The following is a 17239-nucleotide window of genomic DNA, read 5'->3' as shown; positions in this document are numbered from 1 at the left end:
AACGTACATTCTTCCTGAGGCCCCTGACCAGATATTTTTGAGAGGAAGGCACCAGGAACATTAATTAAACTTCATTTGTCCATCCAGAGAGAGTTTTTAATCTCCAGAATTCAGTTTGTTTCTAATTTAATTAAACTGGCTTGTAATTAAACTAATTGGTCATAAAGGCTGCACTCTCTAACACCATTCAACATTATAAGATGGGAAATAAGCCTGACAACTTATCAACTTTTGTCAAATGAGGTTAGTTAAGTTTCTTTGGCAGAGGTAGAGTACATTGGGAGTAGGTAGTGGTGTTATACAGTCATATTAAAGTTTAGTAGTCATATGATGTCAATACAGTGCTCAGGAGTGTTAGCCTGCTTGTAGCATGGCTGTTGTGATGTTTATATTTTGACCCATTTATATTTGACTTATTTACGACCACTCACAATCCAGATGATCCAGAGCATCCTGAGAAAAAACACAATGAACACATCCCAGGATGAACTGTTTAGGGGTTGGGAAATATTTTACCACAGGCTAGCTTTCAGTTTCAGAAATCCTTTTCATTTAATTCATACATAATTAAATGTAGAGATCCTAAAATGGGCACTCATTGTCAGGGCATCTTTATATACATCCCCATAAGGGCAACCCTGACAAAAAATGTCTTTGCAAGCATAAATGTTAGTCACTAGCCGTCAACTTTTTTTTGTTGTCATTTTACAATGCTGTGGCCATTACAACTAATACTTACTTTGCCTATTTATAGTAGTCCACACATTGTCCATAGACTGATACACTTGCCTTTTCTTTCATTCCAGATGCCTTATTCACATACTGGAACAAAGCCTCTCCTGCTGAGCTGATGGACTTCTTCACTCTGATTGAGTAAGATGCCTCACCTCCAAACACAACCCAATCTGGAATAGCACCGCAGCTGACATATGCATGTTTTTGTGAGTGCTGAAAAATACTGCCTGATCTTTCTTCTCTCTTTTTGTCCCTCAGAGTGTGTCTCCATCAGTTTAGATATATGGGGAAGAGGTTTATTGCCAGGTAAGAATGGTTTCCATTACTGCTTGCATTGATTATTTTAGTGAATTCATGTAAATATAGCATCTACTTTGTCCATATAAACAATTTCTTTCTACACACACACACACGCACACATACACACACACAGAACTAGATGTGCAGAGAGCATCCGCTGTTGTAATACCTTGCTCTGAATGACCCTCTCCCTCTTTATGTGGTTGTGTGTTCTTGGCTGAAACGCTGACGAGAGCGCAGTTAGTCAGTGCTAGCATCCTGGCCTCCCTGCAAGGGGTAAGAGCTGTGTGCTGACAAGTGGCTAAATACTAATGGCATGCTGACTCACCTTAAACTGCCTAACACTCTCTTTTACAACTCAGCACAGATGCTGGCTGTGTGGGTGTGTATGAGTGTGTGTGAAGAGCCTGTGTTATTACATGTTTGTGCTGTGAGCTGGGATCATGCATACTCACCTTTCCGTTAATCCGAAGGCAGAAAAAGCATGTGCATTGCTAAGCATGTATTTCTGTTTGCTGTCAGAAATGGCTTTGAATCATCCAGCAGGGTCAGCTTTTCCATATTTTTTCACGGTCTGCTGTAATGACCACACTCACCACACCAAGACCTAAAATACTTGTTGTAGTAAAATGCTGTTTGTAGTAAAATGGTTGTTGTCCTTGACTAATCAAGTCTTAGTTCACAATATGATCACTTGTCCTTTCCTGAGTGATGATGGTAACACATGCATTTACTGTTTTTCCCTCCTAATGCATATGTACCACGTAAACATAGAAATAATGCATAAGGCATAATGCATTAGGATATATGTAGTAGCACCAGACCAATATTTAGTTTGGATAATAATACAACGGATGTTGTCGCAAAAAGCAGCTTCATAGGAATCTACTATGACAGTAACAGTGGCAAAGAAAAACTTCCTTAAAGCTGGAGGAAGAAACCTTAGGAGGAACCAAGACTTACAAGGAGGCCCATTCTCCTCTGGTCAAATCTGCTTATAAAATATTGCTGATAAATACATTATTGATAAAGATTGGTTCCTGGATTTATCAGTATTGTTAGATTTTAACAATAAAGTGTATATTCCAAACCCTACCTCTGTTACAGCAATGCAGTGTAAAATAAATTTCAACACAAAACATAACCCAACCTTTAGCATGATGATAGTATTTGAAAGTCAACTTTCTGTGGGGTTAAACTAACTTCACAAAACATTCAGTAGCATAACAACTTAGCAGCACTATACATGCATTAGATGCTAAATTCAATACATAAATACATGCTAATGCATGCTAAATTTAATACACACATTTACACACTTGTAAAAGTGTAATCTTTGTAAAAGTGTAATCCCCATCAGGGTTATATCTGGTGGCAGACCTCTATTGAGAATCATATTTTTCCCCTCACTGTTGACAAAATGAGTCATATCAGTCAGTAAAGCATGCTTTAACACTAAAACATCTGTTATATATTACAATAAATTGGCCAGTATTATTCACTCCTTAACACCGGTGTCTGTATCCTATCAAATATTAATATGTTCATGTCATTAAATGTTAATGTAATCAGGCCCTAACAGGTAGTGTTGTCACAGAGCTGTGTAAGGCACTATTTAGCAAGTATTGAATAAATATACTACATGTCCAAAAGTATTCAGACACCTCTTCTATTTAGTCAATTCAAATACTTTGAGGTGCATCCATTTCTGATACAAAGCTTTACTGATTAGAATTAGCTGCTCTGAAGATCATCATGCCCAGTGGCAGACATCTCCTGGAGGAGTGCAAAGCCCCCAGCATTGTGCTCCCTAAAGTGAGAAAGCTCCATCCAAAACCTTTGGGATAAGTTAGAATGGCGTTTGTGATCCAGAACTAATCATCTAACATCAGCATCTGACCTCCCTACGCTCTTGTGGCTGAATGCAGTCAAATCCTCACAGCAGTGTTCCTGACATCTAGTTCAAAGCCTTTCCAGAAGAGTAGAGACTATTATTGCTGCAAACAGGGACCAAACCCCTTATTGGTACCCTTGAATTCAAAAAAAATGTTAGATGCGTCTACAGACTTTTGAACATATAGTGTATAAACCTGACTGGCATTTGACTGAATTTTTCACAAGGCTCTGTTTATTCCTAGGAGTCAGGAAGCGATGGGATTTCTGGTTCCCGACAGGAAGTCGTTAACTCTTCCTGTGTCTCGTAACAGAGCGAGTGTCCTACACACACGTTTACACCAGCTTGGCAGCATGGAGAATGCACACACCTTTAACCACAGTAAGACACGGTCCTGAACCTTATTTATGCACATGTGCACATTCAAACACAGCCCCCACAGCCACAACAGTGTCACTGTTCATGTAATTAGTAGCTGCATGAAAATCCGGACCATGCTTTGCCATTGCTGTATGTTATTGTACCACTGGACAGTAACTAGGCAATAGCCAGTGAAGGCAGGGCCGTATGGTTTTCCTCTCGCGTACAGAAGATATGGATTTTAATGCATGGGGCCCCAAACCCAGAGAGGTTTCCTGCCCTGGACAATCATTGAAGTCACTGTCTACATGTGTGTGTGTTTCCAGTTTCAAAAAGATCTCAAATGTTCTGGGGATCTGGTTAGATTATGGTAAGCTGTGTAGCAATACATACCCTACCCTACCCTACACTGCTTCTTCTGGTCTATCATCAGCATTCATTTACTTTGAACTTAACCTAAACTGAAGGCTTGAACTAAACCAGCTGAATGTTGTGCAATAGGAAAAAGCATAACTCAACCTGTCCTTTGGTTCTCCTCCTTCTCCAGCCTATGGCCATGGTGATACTGAAGCATGTCTCCTGGAGTCCAACATTTCCACTGAAGTCTGTCTGACTGTGCTGGACACTCTCAGTATCTTCATCATGGGCTTTAAGGTACTTAGTTAGGTTGCACTACTTACAAGTTCATATTCGGACTTGCATACCACAGTGATTAGGAGTGTAGGAGCACTCAGACTGCACTTGTTAAAGGTACTAGATCAGACTGCTAGTTAACTGTGATTGGTAAGCAGCTTTGTTTTGTTTAATCAGAGTAAAGAGAAAGCACAGTTAATGTGTAGTTTGTATTCCTGCTGGTTTTGCTTTGTTTGTTTTCATGTTTAAAAAGAAAACAATTAATTACACAAAAAAAAATCTATTGGCAGGGTAGAGGGTAAAAAGATTTATTGGCAGGGTAAAGCATTTGCTTTATATATCACATTCTCAACAGCAGTGTTGAGGAATCATGTTGTTGGCAGAAAGGCAGAAATCTACATTTTGTGCCTATAAAATACTAATCCTTCTGCAATGCTTCTTTAAAGATATACTTGTACACATGACTGGATCTAATTTCATTTATACATGTACGTAGTAGCCTACTTTTTCTTAGTACTGGACAGTACTAGTTACAGGTTCATTTGTACTTTTACTCAGTACTGGATACAGTTACAGGTTTGAATTTGTACTTTTACTCACTACTGGATATAGTTATATTTGTACTTTTACTCAGTACTGGATGTGGGTCCATTTGTACTTTTACTTACTACTGGATATAGTTATATTTGTACTTTTACTCAGTACTGGATACAGTTATATTAGTATTTTTACTCAGTACTGGATACAGTTATATTTGTACTTTTACTCAGTACTGGATATAGTTATATTTGTACTTTTACTCAGTACTGGATACAGTTATATTAGTATTTTTACTCAGTACTGGATACAGTTATATTTGTACTTTTACTCAGTACTGGATACAGTTATATTTGTACTTTTACTCAGTACTGGATACAGTTATATTTGTACTGTTACTCCACAAACTGTCAGTTCCACTCTGTTCAGTTCTAATCCTGAAATATATTCTTGTAGACTCAACTATGCGCTGATTTGGGCCACAATCCTCTGATGAAGAAAGTGTTTCAGGTGCATCTGTGCTTCCTGCAGATCCCTCAGTCAGAAACCGCACTGAAACACGTCTTTACTTCACTACGCACATTTATATACAAGGTAACGAAACTCAGTAAACGCACCAAACAGGACAGAGCCATCTGTAGGATTGTAATAGTAGCTGACCTTTGTCAGATTCTCTTAATCTCTTTTCTTAATCCATTTGTATTTAAGTCAGAAATCTACCTTTAGGCACTATGATGCCTTGTCCTCAGACTATGTTTGTCACACATATTCAGTTAATAAAATTTTAGATGCCTGAGATGTTCATACTGTTCATTTATTACTGCTTTAATATCTATTCGATGTCACTGAATTCGTTCCCCGTCTCTTCTAGTTCCCATGTACGTTTTTCGACGGACGTGCAGATATGTGCGCCTGCCTGTGCTATGAGATCCTAAAATGCTGTAATTCTAAACTGAGCTCCATCCGGAGCGACGCTGCCCACCTGCTCTACTTCCTCATGAAGAGCAACTTTGACTACACCGGCAGGAAGTCTTTTGTCCGCACTCACCTGCAGGCAAGAGACAGAACGAAAAAGAAAGGAAGGAACTAAGAGAGGGAGATACAGATAGACAGTAGTTAACCTTTTAGTCCTGATGGTATTATGCAGTTAAAGACTTTGAGTCTTTAACTAAAATGACAGTTATGTAGAAATTGACCCACACATGACTAAATCACTCATTTTTGTTTTTAGATCATTTTAGTTCATTCTTTTTTGCAAGCATGTTAAAGTAGCTGTAATGTTGCTTGACAATTACAATTTTAGTCTTAAATGAGTGCTATATAATATAGAGCTTTTATTTTTTCTTGCAGGTGGTAATAGCAGTTAGCCAGCTGATAGCTGATGTCATTGGGATTGGAGGTACACGGTTCCAGCAGTCTCTGTCCATCATCAACAACTGTGCCAACAGTGACAAGACTGTGAAGGTAAAAGCAGAGAGAGCCAGAACCATCATGATCATTACATAAAGATTAATTTGCAATTTAAACACCAATTTGGACGAGGTTCTCCCTGTGTCCATGCAGGTTTCCTTAGGGTTCTCCTGTTTCCTCCCACCTCCCAAAAACAAAATAAACAAAATAAATTGGCCACAGTAAATTGCCCTTAGGTGTGAGTGAGTGAATGTATGTGTTGTACCCTTCGATAGACAGGTGCCCTGTCCAGAGGGTATTCCTGCCTTACGTCTTATGATTCCAGGTAGGCTCCAGACAAACCGTAAATCTGACCAGAAAGAAGCAGATAAGAACATAGCTGCTTAGATGGACACCAGTTTAGAGATATTCATGGTCATATTCTTTCTATCAGTGGTGTCCGATCCTGGTCCTAGTGATTTACCACCCTGCAGAGATTATCTCCAACTCTAATCTAACACATCTGATCCGGACAATGATAGTGGGGCATCTGCTTATTAAATCCTGAATCTCTTCAGGATCAGGATTAGGCACCTGTGCTTCATACAATAGGTTTCCTGGCACAGCGAATAAAAGTTTGCAATGAGCATCTATTCAGGGTATCATCTTCAATGCAGTCTAGGACCAAAACAGAACCTTAACAAATCTCTCTCTCCTGGTCCCATTCTCTCTCAGCACACTGCGTTCCCCTCAGATGTGAAGGACTTGACCAAGAGAATCCGGACCGTGCTGATGGCAACAGAGCAGATGAAGGAGCACGAGAAAGACCCTGAGATGCTGGTGGATCTGCAGTACAGCTTGGCCAAATCCTACACCAGCACACCTGAACTGCGCAAGACCTGGCTGGACAGCATGGCTAAAATCCACGTCAAAAACGGAGACCTGTCAGAGGTCAGCATGGACAATACAGCAGTCACTTGCATGGGTGCCCTACATATAACCTACATTTTGGATTGAAGCGTTTCTGTATATCTTACACTGCAGGAAAGATGGATGGATGGATGAACACATTCATCAGAAGGATGAACATTTGAACATGTAGTGTATGCTTAACACTATATGTCAAAACGTTCATCCTTCTGATAAATGTGTTCAGCTGCTTAAGTTACATCCATTGCTGACACAGATAGACAGCTGGTCTAGTCACTGTGGAGAAGTGTTGCCAATAGAATAGGATTCTCGGGAGCAGATAGACATGAACCTATTGGCACCATGCCTATTGCCAGGAGTATAAAGCCCCCCAGCATTGAGCTGTGTTTTCTGGAATGATGGTTGGTGCTCCATCAAATACTTTTGGGATGAGTTGGGGAGTGTTGGGAAGTTGAGGTGGGGTGGTGATTATCCAACATCCTCATCTCATTAACGCTCTTGTTGCCATGTACATTTTTTTTATGTCCTCAATTTCAGAGGGAACAACGAATGAGCAGGTGTCCCAATACTTTTGTACATATAGTAAATGAATGACATAGAAGTATACTGAACGAATAGGCTTATGGGCTGACAGAGTTTGACAGTTGCCCAAATCCAATGTCTGAACCATACAGTATTGTTGGGTTTGGTTGCATTTACACTGAATGTGTCTGGCTCAGGTTCACAGTCAAGTTCAAATTTGGATTTAGATATTTGGGTAGTGGTGGCTTGGTGGTTAGTGTGAGGGGTTATTTATTCCAGAGTTGTGGGTTCAATACCTGGGACTGCTGAGCTTCCACAGTTGGGCCCTGGTGTCGCTAAGGTAATTAGCAGGTATTATGATTAGGAACATCATGAGAATGAAAATCTTTTAATATTTTATATGACTGTTTCCTGTGCAGGCAGCGATGTGCTACGTGCACGTGGCAGCACTCGTGGCAGAATACCTGAAGAGAAAAGGTGAGTCTGGAGAAAGGGTACCAGAGGACCACAGGAGGGCGCTGTGTATAACTTTAATGTGCTATATGCATACTTTTCTGGTCATTTTACTCTGCTGTCAGGGCCCACAGTTTACAGTGTTGCTCATAAATACACAGAAAGTTGATAAAAGTGTTAAGCATAGACATTTCAGGTCAGTGATTTGCACACAATTACTGTGTATGCAAATGGTTTATTAATATTTTTAAAGAGGTGTTCCACAGGTTATGACACTCATATACATTTACTCTCTCTCACGCACGCACACACACAAATAGGCTGTTAAATGTGTACAAGGGTCATCTCCATACTGCAGTGTGGTATTCAGTGAATTCCCCTGATAAGAGCTTTAAACACGTGCAATAGCAGGTCCAGTACACACACTCACCCTCACATGCCTACGTATTATGCAACAAATGAATGGTTTACAGCTGGGGTTCTAAATAAAGGGTAAATAAAGGGGTATAGTCATTTGCTGTTTTGTGTGTGTTGGTGTAATACATTAGTAATTATGCCTCATTACAATACACTGTATTTCATATAATACTGAATAGGGTTTTTTTTAACAGTGGAAACAATAGAAACCTTTTTACATTTACATTTATGCCATTTACCTGATGCTCTGGGCAACCTTTTGACCCTAACCTTACAAGGTTAATTGTATTATAGAGGTGAGCCAATGTAGAGTTTTTGGGCAAAACTATTTGTGTAGAGCAGCATAGTCACCCAGACCAGGAATCGTGTCATGGATGTCAATTATTGCATCATTATTTTTGTTCTTTTTCACTTTTTGACAAATTGTGAATCTGGCAGTTGTTCTAAATACAAAAATCATAATGAATGATCTTTTTACATTGACTTCCATTGGAATTGAAGAGAGTTTTCTCCTTATCTAAAATTGCGATTTTAGAAATAGGTTTTTATATTTATACAACAGGTTCATAGAGATGAATCATTTAACTAGGCTGAAAGCTTTATATAAGCTTTATATAAGCCTTTAAATGTTTCTTTGAGTTATACTTCCATATAGAACTATTGCCTTTACTAAAGAACCTTTAAAGAACTGTTTTTTTTAGAGTGTACATAAGTAGCTTATTTCTGAAGAGTTGTACAATTACAAGTAGTATGTTAAATGAGTTCTTGTACTTGTATTTGTAGTTAATTACACTGCAGGGAGTCAAACATATATTTAACTCCTTACATGTTACATTTGGACCTTGAGTGAACCTGTTTCCAGTATCAAAGGTCAGAAAATGTTTCTCAGCTTTAAGTTGCACCCATTGCTGACACAGATGTGCAAATGCGTGCGCACACACACTCAGCTGGTCTAGTCTCTGTACAAAAGTACTGCAAATAGGCGACTCTGGAGCAGATAAACATGAACATATTGGCTTCCATGGAAAGTTATTACAATTCCTTCCCTCTCCTGTAAAGTTACCATTTTGGAGATACTAGGTCTGTCAAGTATACGCAAGAATATCTGTTAGCAATTTTAAGGCAGTTGAGTTACATTCTGATCTTCTGTAGCATGAAAACCAAGTGCATTGGCTTCTTCTGTTCTGTCTGTCTTTATTGTCACCTCTGTGGTCATTTGCCAGGGACATTATCATCATATTGCTGCTGTCTGGGCAGTAGGTTTAGTCTGGCACCTTTGCTCAAAGATTTTTTTTTTTAGCTGTTGGACTCTGAAAGGAGTTCAACAGGTAGTACTTAATGCCTACCTGAATCAGTTATTAACAGCAAAGGCACCAGTAGTCAAGAAATTGGCACAGATTGACTCTGTGAAAAGATCTAATCATGTGCAGAAATGGACCTCAGTTCAGAGATGTTCCAACCTGCTCTTTTCTGAAGTTGTTTATGGATGTACACTTTAGCACTTTGGGCATGAACAAATGAATCCATGACCAAATCAAGCCTCACCTCTTACTTGAAGCCTAGAACCAAATTGAAGTTCTCGTTTTGGACATAATATGAGAAAGACCAATTTGGATCTCTAGGAGCAGGGTTGGGTTCCCCTGCTCTGGAGAAAGACTATCCATATGGTAGCTGTGAGATTACAGATTTAATGGCACTCATACTGTCTAGACTATAATGCCAGACTAATAATAAGTGTGGTGAATTCTCAAATGAGGCCAATCTAAAATTATGGTTTCAAATGTTGACCCTTTAATGTTAAACCATTAACAGATATTGGTCAGTTTGGGGTTTTATGCATTTTACCCTTTAAGCAGATGTATAGTAAACTTTTTACTAGTTTTCAGTGGTAATGTATGCTGTAAGCCCTTTTTGTCTGAGTATGATCAAAATCTGCTAACACCTTCTCCTCTCCCCTCTCCATCACAGGAATGTTCCGGCAGGGCTGCTTGGCGTTCCGTGTCATCACTCCCAACATCGATGAGGAGGCGGCCATGATGGAGGACGTGGGCATGCAAGACGTGCACTTTAATGAGGTTGGACCTGCTTCTTCTTCGTCTGCTGGCACTCACATTAAATCTCTCCATTGGCCTATTATTGACTCCACCATAGTGTAACTGAGGCCACAAAGTGATCAATAATTATACGATTATTATAGGAAATGTTCCCTGAGGGTCCTTATCTTATCACAACGAGTGCTAATGGCCCTTAACCATGTGCGTCAGCAATGAAGAACAGCAAAGGCAGGAGAATGTAGTTTTACTCTATAGATAATGTAACAGGTAGCCTTGAAATTATCTTATCTTAGTAATAAATTAGCCTTCCCAGTTTTTATTCATTTAAAAAAAAAAATTAGAATTCTAATTTATTTATAATTTAATACAAATACAAAATAAGACATTTCTATTCAGACATCATTTTTTTAGCTCATCCTTCCTGGTAGAGAAGTACATTAGTTTTTTATAGTGTATCTTGCACTTCCTAGTCATCACATGTCTAATGGCCTGTACTATATGTCACATGATCTGAGGTTATTGCCCCTGTGTAGCCTCCAGATGGATGAGTTGAGTTACCACAGCCTCTCTAAAATGGCCTGTACGGCTGAGGGGGAAAAAAGCTTTGAAGGAGCTGCCATTAGCACTGAGCTGTAAATCACACGACTTTTGGCACAGAAACTCCGCTCCAATGGATAAGGAGGCAGAGTGCGTGCTACAGGATACAACACAGTATTGTAATGGCAAGACTGACCCTGCAAACATGTGTCTGAATTTGTCCCTTTTGATTGATTAATGGATTAAATAAATAAATAATGAGATGTCCCTGATTATTATATGGATAATTCTGGTTTGTCCATTTTGATGTTTAGGTGTCTGTGTGTTTTAGGAAGTCTTGATGGAGTTGTTAGAGGAGTGTGCTGATGGGTTATGGAAGGCTGAACGTTACGAGCTCATCTCAGACATCTACAGACTTATTATCCCCATCTATGAACAACGCAGAGACTTTGAGGTATGTACCAGAGATGAAGAATTGGTCATACCTGATGTTGGCTTGTGAAAATAATGAAATGTTGCTAATCTTAATAATGTGAATAAACCTTGTGTGAGTGAATGTGCCCGTCAGACTTTCTTGACAGGCAAATTGCTGATAGGATTCCAAAAAAAGGCAAATCAAAACCCTCCATTTGACTTGAAAAAAACCTTCAGGACGATTTAGCAGACTCTGGAGTGGTGGTGCTCTGTTATACTGTGCAGTGACTTCAGCACAAATATGACCTTCCAAGTCATCAGAACAAAATCTTGCCTGCGTCCACAGCACAAACTGCAGCGTTTTTAACAGCTAAACAATCCTAATGCATTTTCAGTCCTGTGAATCAATGATGTTAGAACTGAACCTTTTGGACACAATGAACAAAGGCATGTTTGGAGAAAAAAAATGGTGCTGAATTTCATGAAAAAACATCTTTCCAACTGTCCACCATGGGGGTGCATTGATCCTGCTTTAAGTCTGTGTCACAGCCAGTGGCACAGTGATTATTCATTATTAGAAGGTGAAATTGATTCAATTAAATTCCACCAAATTTGGAAGCATAACATCACGCCATCTGTAAAACAAATCCTGACATCCCGGCTTCTACAGCAGAATAATGATCATAAAGACACTCAACAACAGATTACCTCAAGAGGTGCAAGCTGAAGGTTTTTTTTCAAAGTCTCCCCAAGCTAAGCATCACTGTAAATCTGTAGATGGACCTCCAGTGCTCTAAATGCTCTAAATTACTTGGAAGTCTTATTTCACCTTCCATTCCAATTAGTCCTCCACAGAGAAACAAACAGCGCAGTGAATTATGGGTATTCCATGTCTGCTAGTGTACATAGTTTGTAAACTACTTATCATGCTGAGGGATTGTTACACTGCACTAATGTTTTTGGAAACGGTAAAACTCCAAAGTAGTGCACTATATAATGATTAGGACACAGTTTCTGAGGTTTTAGTTTAGTAATCTGTCTCCTGTCTATCCTCCCTATGTATAGAAACTGGCCCACTTGTATGACACCTTACATCGGGCCTACACGAAAGTCATGGAAGTGATGCATTCTGGGAAGCGGCTTCTGGGCACATTCTTCAGAGTGGCCTTTTTTGGTCAGGTATGGCATCTCAAAGTCTAAAGTGACGGCGTTTATTAGCTATATACCTTTCTGATGACACAGCCGTGATAATCAGTGCAAAAAAGGTATACGTTCTTCAGCAGGGTTGATGACTATAATAAACCAGCAGTCTGAGTGTCCTCCAGTCTGCGGGGGAGCTGAACTGTTACTCGTATGAATAGTTACAGTCCTGTGTCCAGCATGTTTGCTACTGAAGGCTTGTTTGTGGTTTCAAATGTGTCTGAGTGAGTGCTCTGAGTCCTCTATGCTGTGTGGCTTTGGGCTAATCACATCTTCTCTGCTCTCTCTTCTTCCCTAAGGCTGCGGTAAGTGGTGCTGCACAATGCCCTGTGTGTGCGTGTGTGTGTGTGTGTGTGTGTGTGTGTGTGTGTGTGTGTGTTTGAGTGCATATACATGCACTATGACTCTCTCTCTGTCTTACTAACTCATATACAACCCAGATGTTGCTCATCAGCCATACCATTAGCAGACCTCTTCAGCATGCTTCATTCCTAAGAGAAGAGAAGATGCGTACCTTCTCTTTGTGTAGACCTCTGTCACTCATCTTCACACATGACGCAGTTAAAACATCTGTTTCGTCTGCTTCTCGGGCACTCACGCATCCCATCATCTCAGCCATCACTTTAAAATGGAAACTCTCTCACTCCGGAGCTTCTGTTGGCCATCGTTAAAAAGCGCTAACACTTTAGCGAGTGCTCTGGCCATTAAACTAACAGAGTCAGTAATGGGTTTATGACCCATGGAGCCACTCTGCTATTGTCAGCCGACCGAGAGAAGGCCTGCATTGTAAGGGTTAAGTGGCAGTTAAGTGCTCCCCACTCCCCCCAGAAAGCTTGCAGTAATACATGTTGACCGATGGCTTTAGAAGTAAAAAACGGAGCGGAAGCTTCAGGTCAGGCTGACCGAAACCACATATGAAGCCATAAATTGGATGAAGTGCAGAGTGCAGTGCGTTTTGTGTTGAGGAACCTTCAGAACCTTCAGAACTAGAGAACATTGTGTTGAGAAAGCGACTTTAGTGTAGATGTTTTCTGGTTTCCATTTTGCTGATTAATTGGATGAATGGTGACTATTCATCAATTGATCCACCCATGCTCCACCCACATGTGTGTTCTTTGATAGCAACTGTTGCTAGTGATTGTGGTGCACTTAGGCATTGGTTAACATGTTGATGAACACTAGATTACCTTTCAAAAAAGATTGGAAACAACAACAAGCTAATATGCTAACAGGCTAACAAACAGGCGTGGCACTGGAGGGTTGCAGAAGCACCCCTAATAACCATTCTGCACCACAGTAACACCCTTAGAAGAATGTTCATAGGCCTATTCGTTTTTAACATCATATAAATTCAGTTTAATTAATTCAGGCCAACACGCCAAATATATATGTAAAATATGGCCAAAGGTTTGTGGACACCTTCACATTCAACATTTCTTCCCAGTGCAAGAGTAATAAAAACTAGGCTTTAGAACATTGTCGTGAGTATTTGATTGTTGTCCTCATTGGTGAGGTCAGGTAGTGATGTTGGACGATTAGTTCTGCAACTCCAACTCATCCCCAAGATATTGGATGAAGCTTTATCACTTTGGAGAATGCAGGTCCACTGCTCCTCAGCTCAAAGCTGGGTGGCTTTACAACCTTCTAGCTGGCGCTTGGCATAGGCCATGGTGACCTTAGGCTCATGTGCAGCTCCTCCTTAGCTTCCCACTCTGTTGCCAATGTGTTTTGTGGAGATATACAAACTGGGTGTGCATTTGAACACCTGTGTCAGCAGTGGCTGCACCTAATGCAGCTTAATTCACTGGTAGGAAAGGGTGTCCACAAACTTTTCAACATGGGATGTAGAGCCCCCTTTATATGTTCCAATAGCTATCCCAAGTGTGTAAGCATGACCTTACAAAATAACTAGCATTTAAGCACTCTAAATGTAGGGTTTTGATAAAAAAAACTGAATAGTGTGCTACAGTTATTATGCCAAATATTGCCTGGGATTTTGGCATTTTGGGTTTTAGTTTGCTGTGAATTAATGTATTTGTGGGTGAAGAACGGATGGATCTCTTCTCTGTGAACTCAGCTTTTGCCATTTTCATGTGTGGGTTTTTTTAACTTATTTTGTTTTTGTTCTCAATTCATACCAATTCATACAGTTTTGTTGCATACTCACTGTGTGACAGAGACGCGTCATCTGTTGTGTTCAGGGTTTCTTTGAAGATGAGGATGGAAAGGAGTACATCTATAAGGAGCCCAAATTTACTCCTCTCTCAGAGATCTCGCAACGTCTACTCAAACTCTACTCTGACAAGTTTGGCCAGGAGAACGTCAAAATGATCCAAGACTCTGGAAGGGTAAGGACACACATTCCTGAGGAATACACACAGGCTAATAAATACTGAGACCTTGAACGGGAACCTCAGCGAGAACAGGAACCTCCTCACTTCAGCTCTGGTTTTTGGATGGAAATTTTCAGTTCCACCTTAAATGATGCAGCATTGAGGTGCTTGTTGGGGTACCAGAATGTAATTGCTACACTATTTTAGGTGGAACAGAAGTTCCGATGAGAAGCTGGTAAATAAGACAACTTCAGTCTTCTGGTGCTGGGCATTGTGCCCATTGTGTCCACTGTGTCCACTTGTGTCCCTTTTTTGCATTTTGGAAAGATAAAAATGGACAGTGCAGCATTTTCATTACAGCTAGACCAATAGCTTCCCTCAACACCTGCTCACATTTCAGAGTTATGTTACTGTCTAGGGAAAAAATGAAAGCAGAGTTGTAGCCTAGCTCTGAGCCCCAATGACATACAGATGACAGCATGTCCTGTATTTTACCCCTTTGCTCAATGTTTGGATGCATTTTAAAGCGCTTAACAACAACATGTGCTTCAACAAGTTCTGATTTCAGTCTGTGTGCCCTTACTTGCATCATCCAGATGTTTGTGGACACTCCTGCTAATTAATGCATTCAGCTATCTTAAGTTAAACCCCCAGGACTGAGCTGTGGATTTGTATTCTCTGAAATGATGGTGCACCATCCAATCCTTTTGGATAAGCAGGAGAGTTGGCAATGATGTGGGGTGGTGATCATCATCCAACATCTTGATTTTACCAATGCTTTTGTTGCTGAATGAAATCCATCAAATCCTTACAACAATGCCCCAAAATCTGGTAGAGACAGTTAATTCAACAAAAGCAGGATAATTTTTTTAATGAGAAAGAAACAAAGAATGAGCAGATGTCCCAAAACTTTTGTCCATATAGTGTATTAACTCACTCACACTTTCACTGGTTGTTTGGGTTGTGTGTTTAATGACCAGCCTATTACAAATCTATGCTGGTTGAGGGTACCTAGTATGTGCAGGTGGTTATCACCCACGACACTTATACACAACTCTGCATTCTCACTGAGCATAGGTATGGTTATCTTCTTCTAGACCACATACATAAGCATATGCCTGAACACACAACACGATCAGTTTGACCATGATGTACCTTCAGACATCAAACCCTGCAATAACTCACTTCAGAGAGGTAGAACTATTTGACATGAAACCTTAAAATGATTTGTTATATTCTATTCTAGTCTAATATATTATTAATGCTATCAGGTTTCTGGGATCTTATGTCTATAATTTGCAGGATTTCAGGAGCGACAATGAATATGTGTGAGACTCCCGGAAATTCCGGGAGAGGTGGGATGTCTGTGACTTTGAATACGACACTTAAATGTCTAAAATGTACTGTACAGCTGTTTTTCCTCCAATTCAAACAGCTGACTCGATTGTACCTCTCATCCCATGCAGGTTAACCCTAAGGACCTGGAGGCTAAGTTTGCCTATATCCAAGTGACGCATGTGACTCCCTACCTGGAGGAGAAAGAGCTTGAAGAAAGGCGTACAGACTTTGAGAGGAGCCACAACATCCGGCGCTTTGTTTTCGAGACTCCATTCACAGGGTCAGGCAAAAGACATGGCGGTGTGGATGAGCAGTGCAAGCGCAGGACTGTGCTCACCAGTAAGTGGACTTTGTGATTGATCCTCATTCTGATTCCACCTACTGTCGCAATGAGGCCCGTCTAGTGTCTAGTGTCAGCCTCAGGCAGGTACATTCTGATAGTCTACACACTGTGGTTGGTGTACACCTCTGCACGTCTGCACTGCTTTTAAATTGATTTGGCAGAAAATAAACTTTGGCTAAAATCTAGCTGTAGCCAGTGCCTGCTCTGTGCACCATGGAAATATATATATGGAATTTCAATCACACATTAAGCTTTAACTCTCTCACAACTTCTGGAGGCAACATGGAATACTTACTCAGACAACATTAATAGCAATGCTCTTCTCTTCTTTGGCCAGATTCACAAAGGTGTCTTAACACAGAAATTCTGCTTAGATGTGATTTTTCTTATTTCATACATCTTAAGAGTTTTCTGATATTCTTAAGACATTTTCTCTTGAGAAAAGTATGTTATCTAAAAAACAAACAGGGCCTAATTCAGTAAGAGTTTCTATAAGAAATTACTTAAACTTAATAAGAAACACGGGTGAACCTCAGAATCTTTGTGAAGTCTTTGTGAGTGGGTTTTAAGAAAAAATCCTTCTTAGGAACACTTGGTGAATGAGGCCTATTATTTTAAACAGTCTGAATACAGAAAAAATACCTCTTCAACATCAGACACCACAGTAACAAGACCAAGTATAAATGGCTATGGAAGAAAAGAATAGTGTCTTGACAAAAATCTTCCAATTCTGAGCATAACCATGCCTGAGTATGTGTAGCCACACAAAAGTGGAAAAATATTATGTGGGTCAGTTACATCTAGACACTTAAATAAAAGACCTCTATAGTTCATTAATACAGCTTGACTT

At 40.0% G+C, this 17239-nt stretch overlaps 1 protein-coding gene across 7 annotated transcripts in view; it reads left to right on the top strand.

The window, feature by feature from the left end:
- dock9b (dedicator of cytokinesis 9b) overlaps positions 1-17239 on the top strand; it is a 103272-nt gene that overhangs the window by 79786 nt on the left and 6247 nt on the right. For 4 of the 7 annotated variants that reach the window (XM_072683664.1, XM_072683663.1, XM_072683666.1 and 1 more), the window contains 14 exons: positions 807-873; positions 994-1041; positions 3174-3310; positions 3837-3943; positions 4916-5053; positions 5331-5513; positions 5810-5923; positions 6584-6799; positions 7720-7777; positions 10139-10245; positions 11093-11215; positions 12241-12354; positions 14577-14723; positions 16175-16385. In XM_072683664.1, the coding sequence (XP_072539765.1) occupies positions 807-873; positions 994-1041; positions 3174-3310; positions 3837-3943; positions 4916-5053; positions 5331-5513; positions 5810-5923; positions 6584-6799; positions 7720-7777; positions 10139-10245; positions 11093-11215; positions 12241-12354; positions 14577-14723; positions 16175-16385 (1770 nt within the window). Of the gene's footprint in view, positions 1-806; positions 874-993; positions 1042-3173; positions 3311-3836; positions 3944-4915; positions 5054-5330; positions 5514-5809; positions 5924-6583; positions 6800-7719; positions 7778-10138; positions 10246-11075; positions 11216-12240; positions 12355-14576; positions 14724-16174; positions 16386-17239 lie in introns of those variants that run through there. The other 3 variants (XM_072683667.1, XM_072683670.1, XM_072683669.1) reach the window with 2 other exon arrangements.

Source organism: Salminus brasiliensis, chromosome 7 (genome assembly GCF_030463535.1).
Source record: "Salminus brasiliensis chromosome 7, fSalBra1.hap2, whole genome shotgun sequence".
NCBI classification, from domain to species: domain Eukaryota; kingdom Metazoa; phylum Chordata; class Actinopteri; order Characiformes; family Bryconidae; genus Salminus; species Salminus brasiliensis.
Note: the sequence above shows the minus strand (reverse complement) of the source record. Positions and strands in the feature narration are given on the sequence as shown.